A 12,024-nucleotide genomic window follows, 5' to 3' on the forward strand; every position below is an offset into this window, starting at 1 on the left:
ATAATTCTACCACAAAGGCCCCAGAGCTGAAAGCAAAAGCAGAAAGCCACAGGGCCAAGTGTTTCCACAGGAAAGATACTAGTAAATAGAACCTGTAAAGATGTTTCTATTAACTACCTGTGCCACAGCAAGGCACCAGGGGTCCAGGATACATACTTAGATGGCAAGGAACCATGTCTGCATGCTTGAAGATGAGTCCAGCCACCCATTTTAACATAAGGACGCCCTTCTTTCATAAGTGCAGGCAATCAAAGCAGTGTTTCCCAAATGGGGTAAGACGAACAATTGTTTAAAAAAACAAACAAACAAAACCTTTAAATTGTAAGTGACAACAGAACAATAGAGGAAGTGGCTTTTCTGGTGCCAGGAAACCCAGGGTTGAGCACATGCTGAGTACAAACTGTACCATACCACTGAGTTTCTGCTGAGAGCGACACTTTACTGAATTTACTGTATTGTAAATAATATGTGTTTTGCAATACAGTCAATACACAGTCCAGGCTGCCTTTAAGTTTGTGATCCTTCCCCTTTTGCCTTATAACCACAGGATCACAGGTACGGACCACCATGCCTGACTGCAACTGGCATTTTATACAGACCACTGGTGGAAAATCAGAACTGCGGTTCTATTCTCAGTGCTTTTCTTGGGAAGGTGAAGTAAAGAATATAATTTTGTAAGTTTTGCTCTCATTAGACTGTAGTTTAGCTCTATTTCCCTCTTTGATTCTAAAAAAATAATATAGATAACTTCATTGTTTAAGATATAAAGAGTATGTTTACATTATTTAAAAAAATAGTAAATGGACTTACTATTCCTCACTTATCACCTATAACCAGCATCAGCCCCTCCCCATGTGAGCAAACTGTACCAATGGCAGCAAGTATGAGGGCAAGCGAGCAGCACTGGGCTGCTAACTAAGGCTGTCTCAGGTCTGGATACACTTTATTTTGAAGCATGTGGTCCTGCAATGTATTCAGTTTAGGTATGTCAGCCCTAAGGTGAACTGTATTGGACTCTAAGTTATCCTTCAAAATCCCCTGAAGTCACCCATAAAGGACATACAAGGTTAAGTTCACATAGGGGACAATAGCTGTGCTCACGAAAATTGGAGGACAGCCTTGGGAAGTTGCAGGAGGAAATAAGCAATGGCTGAAGTGACTTAGCACTCAGAGCACTTGGTCAGCAGGAGGCATGGGTGAGGAAGGCTGCCTGTGTGCTAAGCCCTGACTTCAGGCCCAGCTCCAGGGATAAAGAATTATTCTTTTGGTTGGTGGTGGTTGGAGGACTAGGCCCCACACTAGCTCCACAGGTTCCCATGATTACGGTCTAGTTCTTGTTGGCTCCTCTGCCTTATGCATTTCTTGAGACCTGTAGGGAAACCTGCAGGACCATGTCAGAGAGAAACAGATGCTCCTTAGTGGACAAGGGTTATAGCAGGAGGAAAAGACAGGGGGCCGAGGCAGGGAAGTGGGGTGGGCAGAGTCCACTCTCTCAGCAGCCTGGTCAGAGACACAGCGGACTTCAACATTACAACTCAGCCAGGCCTCCCCTCTTTCTGCTCCTGGCTGTCACTAAGGCCCTCTGGAACTTGTAACAGGGCTCCATTCTTTCCCTCCTTTAGTGATCTTCACCTCCCCCCCCCTTTAAAAAAAATCTTTTATTTATTCATATTACATCTCAATTGTTAGCCCCTCCCTTGTATCCTCCCATGCCTCCCTCCCTCCCTTCTGCTTTCCCCCTACTCCCCTCCCCTATGTCTGTGACTGAGGGGGACCTCCTCCCCCTGTATATGTTCATAGGGTTATCAAGTCTCTTTTTGGTAACGTGCTATCCTTCCTCTTAGTGGTACCAGGCCTCCCCATCAAGGGGATGTGGTAAAAAATGGGGCACCAGAGTTTGCATTAAAGTCAGACCCCACTCTCCACTCAATGGTGGAGAATGTCCTGTCCACCGGCTAGCTCTGGGTAGGGGTTCGAAGTTACTGCCTATGTTGTCCTTGGCTGGTGCCATAGTTTGAGCAAGACCCCTGGACCCAGATCTGTGTGTCATAATGTTATTCTTGTAGGTTTCTAGGACCCTCTGGATCCTTCTATTTCCCCATTCTCTCATGCTTCTTTCACCTAAAGTCCCAATAGGATGTCCTCCCCTCTGACCCACTTTCCTGGTGAGAGGTTGGCCACCCCTGTGGTGTCTAATCTCTGACCTAAAGGCGACTACAGCTCCGAGGATCTGTGAGCCGTCCTGGCTACAGGGTCTTGGAAAGTGATCTTCACCCCTTAAGGGACTGTTTTAGCTGAAATTTGACCCCAGTGTCCCACACTTGCGACTGGCTTCTGGCTTCCCCGGGCACAGTGACTCCAATCAGCTCTTACAATGGCTTCTTCTAGTTTCATTTCATATCCCTCTGCTCCTTGATTCGTAGCGTTTGCCGTGTGCTTTACCCTGTCCACTGTGTGCGGAACTGTCTCTGCTGAACACTCTGCAAATCTGAAGGTGCACTCCTCTCATCCCTTTCGAAAGCATTTAAAATTCCATTTATTTGTATATTTGTCATTTATTATTTATTACGTGTGTATGCACACATGCCACAGTATGCTTGTGGGGGTCAGAAGTCAACTTGTGGAAATCAGTTCTCTCTTTCTACCAAGTGGACCCAAGGGATTGAACTGAGGTTGCCACACTTGGCAGCAAGAGCCTTTACCTGCTTTGCCATCATGTACGCCTACTCTTCTCTAACCTTAAAGCTCATGTATTCATTCATTCTTTACTCCTGACCTCAGAGCCTTTGCAGTTTATGTCATATGTGCTTGCTTTGACAGAAATGTCAAGAGATCAAAAAATATCCTGATTGTTAAATTTCTCTGGCCTGGGAGATATTTCTGTTCTCTGTCCTTCCCTGTCCATCTGTTTGTCCATCTATTCATCATTGCTGTGCTGGCTAATTTAAATACACTTTACATAATCTAGGGTCATTTGGGAAGAGGAACTCTTAATTGAGAAAATACCTCCATAGACTGGCCTGTGGGCAAGCCTGTGGGGTACTGTCTTGATTACAGATTGATGTGGGAAAATCCAGCTCACTGTGAGTGGGTGCCACCCTGGGCTGGTGGTCCTGGGTTGTTTAAGAAAGCAAGTTGAACAAGCCATGAGGAGCAAACTAGTAAGCACTGTTCCCTCATGGCCTCTGTATCTGTTCCTGCCTTGAGTTCCTGCCCTGACTTCCTCCAGTGATAGAGTGTGACCTGGGAATGTAAGATGAAACAAACTCTTTTCTCTATGTTGCTTTAGCCTATGGTGTTTCATCACAGCCAGAGAAACCCCAATGAAGACAACTGCCATCAGCACTCTGCCACATGGGATGTGTTTTGTCTCTGCCTGCTATGTTCACTGGCATGTCACATTTTTTTTTTTTTTTTAGTTTTTAATTTTTTTTTTTTTTTTTTTAATCAGATTGTGGTCTCCACAGTGCAATAGAGAGAGGGCTGGCAGGCCAGAGAGGACAGCACTGAGCAGTGCTGCCACAGCAACATGTACTAAAGTACTAAGGGCAGCCTAACAAAGCCTAAAGAAGCAGAGACAAGGCTCCCCGGCCACAGCAGGCACAGCTGGAATGCCTGGCAGACAGGAAAGAGCATGGTATAGGAGTGAGTGTAGATGAAAACAAGACAACAAACCACTCAAGATGAGGATGGAAAGCCTTCCTTCAGGAAGTACACTAAGAAAAGGCCCTGGTGACACCATAGAGAATCAAAATATATTTTAATGAATTTGCAAAGAGGTTTTAAGCCAGAACCAATGTGCTCACGTAAGGAGGATATATCTGCCAAGTGAGTAGAAGCAAGAGAAAGGGAGAACAAAGGCAGACCTGCCCCGACCTGAAGGTGGCGCGCAGCGACAGGGCACAGATCCCAGGACAGTCCAGGAGGCTAAAAGGCCAAGAAATATTAAACCATAAAGAGAGGGATAAGGGAAAGTCCAAAGCTGCCTCCAGGTGCCTGACTTTAGAAAACAAACGAAGAAAAAAATGAAGGAAAGGGCAGAGGTGAAGACAGAGCCTGCAAAGCCTGCAGGGCACCCAACAGAGATCTCCACAGCCTCTGGGCTCTTCTACAGTAGAAGAGTAAACAGGGTAGATGGGACAAGAGAAGACAGAGATCCTGTGTTTGGGTTAGACACCCTTTTCTGTGTTTACACCTCACCTAGAATTGTCCCTACCTGGTATCTGGCACATTGCACACAATGCTTAACAAGTTGGTATCCTGTAAGACACAGAACTGTTTGTTACCTTGGTTATCACTGCCTTCAGTCTATAACAGAGCTTGTCTGGTATGTGCACTAAAACAAACAAACAAACAAACAAACAAACAACATTTTCTGGGGATCTCCCACGGAAGGGGAGATATAAATATACTGTTATAAAGGGATGAATAGGAAATTAGGAGGGTTAAACAGGGAGGAAGATGGGAGGGCAGGGTAAAGGCGGAAATATGGGGTGGGACAGCTAACACTGAAGGCCTTAGGAAAACCATATCGAAGCATGCTGCTGCAGAAGCTTCCTCAAATATAAACACACATAAGTGGAATTTAAATGAGCTTACTGTATAACGGAGAAGACAATGTCCCAACTAGACATATTATATACTACCAAGGGAAACCTTCAGTACTGAGAACAAGTCACATCTTTTTGAGTCTTTGGCCAAAAGGGGTTCCATTAGAGTACCCCCAACTCTATATTGCTAATGAAACTGGTTACCCTCCACAAGCAGGGTAAGGTGCCATTGCTGAAGACACGACTTGCTTATGGAGCAGGACATGAAGAGACCGAGCTGGTACTCAAGTGGATGCTGCGCTTCTACCACCGAACATTGCTCATAGTGCTGCAGTGTGCTATCCGTGCAACTCAGGAGAAGCAATCATCAACCTGACCGGCTACGAGCCCTATGCGCCACACCGAGACCCTGGTACAACAGTGGCATGAATATTATGGGAATAGCCAACTGCCTTTCTGACTGGATTTAAGGCCCACTCCATGAGTGAACTCATATCTGACATAAGGAGGCCAAGAACCTGAGACTAGATAGGTAACAGGAGAAAACTTACTATAATTATTCCACTAAATGGACATTACACTAAAAGAAGCTTCAGGGTGAATATGTCAATTAATATTCTAGAATGTAGACGAGGATTAGTCATGATTACCTGATCTGTCCACGAACCAGAGGCCTGTTTTTTGTTCTATTCATGTTTGAGTCAAATGGCACCTCAAAAAACTGTAAAAAAGAAAGAGAGAGAGAGAGAGAGAGAGAGAGAGAGAGAGAGAGAGAGAGAGAGAGAGAGAGAAAACAAGAACATATTAAATATTATAGAAAACAATTTTGCTGTGGTAGGCGGTGCTGCTGGGAACCTCCCACCCACTACTAAGACGGCCTGCTTCTCATCTCAGTTCTGGTAACATGAATTAATAACTTGTCATTTCTTTAAAATGAAATGCAAATTAAAAAAATGCATTGTCAAGAATATATATTTGCATTGTCTTTGAAAACTGTTTGCTAAATACACAGTTACAATCTTTAAACCCATTGTTCCAGGTGGAAGCAGCAGTGTCCTGCACACACCCCAAAGCTTGTGCATGAGCCATCAGCACTGGGCTACTGAGATCAGGAGTAGTTAGGGGCCCACATGCAAAAGTTGAGGTGAGACTGTGATTTTGGTCTTCTTGCTCTGCCTGGTACAGACTAGATTTCATGTGTTAAAATAGGGTCATGATCATAAAGCTTGCAGCATCCCAGCCTACACAAAATATTCAATAGTCTCACACCCACTAAAGTGCATTTTTTTTCTGTTTACCTGTCAAAAGGCAGTCCAAGAAATTGTTAAGACTCATTTTCCAAACCCTTGATATACTGTAAAAATAGGTTCCATAATTTATTATCAGTGCCTCCTACTTGTCAACTTTAGGGGTATAACAGTAACCCAAAATTTGATCAGGCTTTTTGAGAAAATCTTTGATTGAGTGGGCTGGAGGCAAATCAGTAGAAGAAACAGTAATTCAATAGAAGTCAGTCTATCTTCAGTCATGTTCTCTAATAACCCTGGGAGCTGCTCCCACAATGACTCGATGGCCAAATCATATTAGTGCGATAAGGGCTCTGAGAAATACTAACATGAATAAATCTAATTAATGCTGCTTACTCAGTATTTCCAAAACTTATTTGAGCATGAAATCTTCCCCCCGCCCCCCCAAGAAAAACACACTTAACAGATTTCAGAAATGCCTGGTCTGAGTCTACTTCAGTTACAGGAATCACTGGTACGTGTGCAGACCGTGGCTCCAAGTGCTGAGCTCTGCACAGGTGGAGGACAGCACTGCTGCTGAGAGCAGTGTGGGGAGGGCTGGGGTACTCACAGGAGCCATCTGATGCCACCTACTAACGAGTACATGTGTCTTAGTGCACTGTGATAAAACACCACGATCAAAAGCAACTTGCGCAGGAAAGGGTTTATGTTAGCTTACAACTCTCAGGTCACGTTATGAAGGGAAAGGATGCCAAGGCAAGTAGCTCAAGGCAGGAACCTGGGCCCAGGAACTGGAGAAGAATCCACGGAGGAATGTTGGTTAGCAGCTTGCTTCCCACAGCCTGCTGTCTCCAACTATACAGGACCACCAGCCCAGGTATGGCACCATCTACAGTATACTGGGCCCTCCCACATCCACCGTCAAAATGACCTATAGACTTGCCTACGAACAATCTGATGGGCACATCTGTCAACCACAGTGCCTCTTGGCAGATAACACTAATTTGTGTAAGTTGACAAAACCAAAATAAAAAACAAAAAAACCCTAGAAGGACAATTGGCCATCTGTCGCCTTGACACATCAGATGTCTTTCCTTTCTTGCTTATACTCCAAACCTCATACCAATCTCAACATTACAATGTAATTACAATATAAAACATATTGCAACTTTTAAAAGCCCCACGCTCTTTAAAAAACTTAAACACTTCAGAAGTTCAGCCTCTTTAAAATACCTAAGATCTCTTTAAAATTTGAAGTCTCAAGTGTTCCTGTAAACTCAAAAAACTAAGTTACATTCTTCTTATTCAAGAAGAACCAGGAAATGGTTACAAACCGACCAAATGAAAACCAAACTCCAGCAGTGTAAACCCAGTGCTGCAGCTCAGGGTCTTACATCTGGGATTCACTCAGCATGTTCTGGGCTCCAGAGGGCTTTGGGCAGCTCGCCCGCCTCAGGCTTCACCATTCTTAGTACACAGAGCTTGCCGCACAGGCTCAGGCCAGCTCCACACCCTACCTGCCTCTGCCCCATAGCCCCAGCATCTCCAATATGCCGGGGTCTCCACAGACTGCACCTGCATCAGTAACCTCTCCTGGGCATGCTTTATGAACTTTGACCCTGGATGTGTTTTCTCAAGTTTAGCGCATAGAGCTATGACAAAGAAGGGACCAAGGCTGGACCTCACGCTGGCAGCCAAACTTGGTCTGCCAGGTGGTAAGTTTTAAAGGCATGCAGGGGTCAAGGAAAGCAGCTGAGACCTGTCACTGTGAGAGGCCAGGAGAGAGAGAGAGAGAGAGTTGGTAAACTTGCGCCTGAATTGCACTGGAAACATCCAGGAAACACACTTTAAGAATCAAACAAAGTTGCGTTCTGAGATATTTGGGAACTCTGGAAAGTACCACAGGCTTTACCATTTCAAACAGTTTAAAAGTTCAGTCTCCTTAAAATATCTAACATCTCTTTAACGATCCAAAGGCTCTCAAGCGCTGGTCACTGGTTTGCTTCTCACATTTTACTTGGTGTAAGCACAATATAAAGAAGCCAAAAAGACTTGAAGAAAATGGATAGCACCCAAAGGCAAGTGCCATCTTCTCTCGTCTGAGGGAGGCATTAGTGCCTTTCTGTGGCGGCTGTAAGAGCAGAAATGATATGCTGCTATGGCCTATTTGGGAATTAGTAGATGCTTGAAAGGTGCACCTGAGTGCCGTGCTCAGAGGGACAAATGCGACAGCTTGGTTTCCTGTCAGTTTGCCTATGCTGAAACTACACTGCCCAAAGTCTCTTCCTGTGTGGCTGTAGGTGAGAGTCTGTCATAGAGCCTGAGTGAGATGTGGAGGTGCATGGGAAGCAGCAGCCATGGTGATTCTTGGAAAGTATGGTGTCAGGTGCTACTTGCAGCTCACACTCGGTTGTGATGGCCACACTACTGGCTCCCAGCAGCACTAGGCCTGCAGCTTCTCTAGCTCCTGCCAGACTGCCTCAGGCTGCAGCTGGTTTCCAAGTTCTCCCAGCTTCTGAAGATCTCGAGCCAAGTGTGTGTGCTGCTCTCTGGCCAAGGGCACCAGCTCTTCTGCAGGTCACCTGGAGCACGGGTGGCAGCTGCTTACAGGAGTCCAGAGGGTGTAGTTTGCCCCCACTAGTCATTGGACTTGGACTCTACTCTGCTCCTCTGCTTTTCTGATCATGGCTTTGCTTATGGACCTAGCACCACACACAAGCACAGCAACAGCCTTACCTGATCTGTTCAAAGCTCAGATGGCAGAGAAGCTGATCCCTCTAGATTCCTTATGTTTCTCACTATGGGTCTGATATTCTGATCAAACTATCATTGACATGGGGTCTGCTGTTATTTTCAACACGGCTACTAGATTTCAAACTGCTTGACTTAGAAGCGAAGAGGCATTTTAGTAGTTAAGCGCATACTCTGCTCTTGCAGAGGTCTCAAGTTCAAGTCCTAGCACTCATATCGGGTGTCTCACAATGGCCCTATAATAACCCAGTTCTAAGGGGCTGGTGCTTCTGGTCTCTATAGGTACTGCACATACCCACACACACATATATAATTAAAAAATTGTTTTTCATTACCTACTAATCCAGGTGGCAGACTTCTTGAGATGTGAATATAAAATTATTTTTTGTTTTTTTGAGACAGGGTTTCTATGTGTAGTCTTCGCTGTCCTAGACTTGCTTTGTAGACCAGGCTAGCCTTGACTCAAAAAGATCCACCTGCCTCTGCTTCCCGAGTACTGGGATTAAATGTGTGTACCACAATGCCCAGCTGTGACTATAAAATTCTTAATGTTAAGGTGTAACGGTATAATACCATACAAGTGAGTACTCAATGAACATTCAATGAGCCATCAGGGCAAGTGATGCTTCTATGCATGGGCTGATATATTCAGTAAAAAGTGATACACAATTTGTAAGTATTAACAATGACCTGCCTATGAGAATCCATAGTCTATATTGAATTAGCTGAAGTCTCATGTTAAAAGATTCTGTTGTAAATGTTCACATTATCCCCTTACCCCAATTTTCAAATACATTCTTTAGACATTTGAAATAATTTTCTTTTCTTTCTGACCTGAAATATGTACAGTAATTTTATTCCATGGGACTTAATGAGGATTGCAATAATAAATTATGTTATGTTGATGTTTATAAGGTATTATTTTAACATGATACAGAAACTGATGGGCAGAGCTTTTGTGGACTTAAGCTCTGTGCATGGGTGTGTAAACATGTGCTTGGTCATTATGCAGGAATTTTCATAAACCAGTTCATCTGGATAGGAAAGGCAGAATGGTTTCTCTATTTCTGGGGAGTTAGCCATCCAAAGATGGCAACTGGGTCTGGAAAGTAGCAGGGACCTCCAAGGCGCCACAAACTGGCAGCAGCTTTGGACTCCATGAAGGCCTCAATTTCTCAGGACAAGCATCTGGGCAGAAATTCCACGGTAACCAAGACTCAGGGTTCACTTCAGTGAAAGCGTGACACCCTCCACACACGGAGAGACCAGAGATCACGCTCCCTGACTCTGTTCCCATGCATTTTCTAGAGTGCCTTTTGGTTAGGTCACTGCTTTGGTTTAGATATTTAAACCGTGTTTCCAAAACACAGAGCGGAGTGTACTCAGAGGAAAGTTTACACGCTTTGGCAGTTAGACTGTAGATCCTACATTTAGTGGCTGCTGTCTACTTATGGTTCCCCGTGGTTTATAATTTTTTGCCTATAATGTTATCATGACTTTAACTATTTCTGAAGCAGTCAACTTGAATTCTCACAGCTTGTGTTGAATAAAAAAGGCAAATGTGATATAAACTCTCAGGATATAACGGTTTCTTTGACACCCAAGGGAGACTGGTTTCAAGATGCTGTGGATGGTCACATCTCACAAATGGAACGGGAAGCAAGGCATACAGAGTATGGTCACATTCCTACATGCTCTATGTTATGGCAGAGTCCTCGCTCCACCCACCACAGTATGAACTCTGTGAACATGGCTGCAGCAGAGCAACAAGGTAAGAGCGTGCTGATTCAGCACAGGCACATGCCCTGTAGCCAAACCCTTCTGATTCGGAGGCTTACATTTACGGGTCATGCAATAAAACAAGGGAGTTCAGAGCGCATCGAGAGGGCCACGCTGGATGGAGCAGACTTTGGACAGCTGCACAGGTCTCTCCTGGGCCTGGGCTGTGCTTCTAACAGAAGGTTCTGCTCAGAGCTCCGGTGGCCACAAGACCAGTAATTTCACCTCGCTCCCCAGTATAGTGCCTGGTCCCCTAAGAGCTTCTCTGATCTATCTAAACTAGACCAGCTGAGACGTTTTCCCTAGGACAATACAAGGCAGTGCCCAGGGAAATGTGAGCGGCTTCTTTCACTGCTGGTGGCCACAGGATAGCATGCAGGGAAGATAAAAACGAAGGGAGGACCAATGCTGATTCTAGGGAGTGTGATCTGCAGAGTCCTCACCTCTCCTTTCTTTCTTCAGTTTAGTTGAAAGTGTCATGGGTACTCCACTGTCCTAGGAATATGAGGAAAGAATAATTCCAATCATCAAAGCAATGCTTATTTCACTTTCTCCCTCAGCAAACAATGTTTTATTTTCTGTCTAGGTTAAATTTTCAAAAGAGTTTTCCCCTCTCAGTTTCGTTTCTTCGTAAAAATCCACTAATCGTTTGGGTATTTTTCATTCTAAACTTTTCCTTTCTTACTCAGGTTCACAGCCTTGTTCCATCTCTCAGCCACAGGCTATCTGCCCTCCAGCAACCCCAAGATTAGCTGTAGTGCGTGCACTTCTGGACTGCAGAGCAGTAGAAACAAGAGTCAGCCTAGCCCAGAGGCCAGAGGCGTGTTAGCTCTCGCACCTTGTGTAACACGCTGGTTAGAATGCAGATTCCTCTTCAGATGACGTCAGCCATCACTGCTCTGGCTCCTTGTAGCTCCTGAGTCTGCTTCGTCTATTCCTGCACGTACACTTGTTCCAGGAATCAGGAAGTAGGCTCCAGTGCTCTCTGTTACACACTCCAATATCTCAAATAAGAAGCAGAGTCACTGCTGGTCTCAAGAGAAAGGCTCAGAATCAACAGGCCCTGGGGATGATCCTCAAAGCACAGGGGGGGGTGCTGCTAGAGACACAGTGACATACTGCTTCCATTCAAACCACAAGTGATCATTTCTATATATTAGAGAGAAAGTCCAACTTCAGGACAAAACAGGTGCTAGGCAGACAGGTTCCTTAAAGCTGCTTGCAATATATGTAAAGCTAATAACCTCAAGTCATTTTATTTCGTGCGTATTATACCTACAAAATACCTTGCCCAAAAGAGGAAGGGTACTCCTTTTTTAAGCATCTGATGGGTTTAAGTAAATTTATATGAATTTTAAACAGTTTGAGAGTCAAGCCAATAGCTTTGAAGTAGTAAAGGTGCCATTTTCTCTTCTTGCAGTTGTATAATGATAACAGAAGCCTATGGCGATGTTTGTGCTTTTCTAGTATGTACCATGGCTTCATATTAGTGCAGAATTTCTGTTAATCCAGACAATCGCTGGTTAGAGGCACTTACTAACACTTACTAACCAACCCTCTCACAGAGACCACACCCTATGGTATTCCTGAACCTTGTGAGTTGAAATCACATAGACACAAAACAAGATAAATACAGCGTGGCCCATGGCTATTACTTAGTTGAGTATGAATTATATCTTACACACACAAAGAGAGAC

General features: G+C 44.6%; 1 protein-coding gene across 1 annotated transcript in view; it reads right to left on the reverse strand.

The window, feature by feature from the left end:
* The window catches only part of LOC127207860 (protoheme IX farnesyltransferase, mitochondrial), a 104,535-nt gene that overhangs the window by 25,569 nt on the left and 66,942 nt on the right, over window positions 1–12,024 (reverse strand). Inside the window, exon 4 of the mRNA XM_051167236.1 lies at window positions 5,201–5,271. Within this exon, the coding sequence (XP_051023193.1) occupies window positions 5,201–5,271 (71 nt within the window). The remainder of the gene's footprint in view (window positions 1–5,200; window positions 5,272–12,024) is intronic.

The sequence above is a fragment of the Acomys russatus genome, chromosome 25 (assembly GCF_903995435.1).
Source record: "Acomys russatus chromosome 25, mAcoRus1.1, whole genome shotgun sequence".
Lineage (NCBI taxonomy): Eukaryota > Metazoa > Chordata > Mammalia > Rodentia > Muridae > Acomys > Acomys russatus.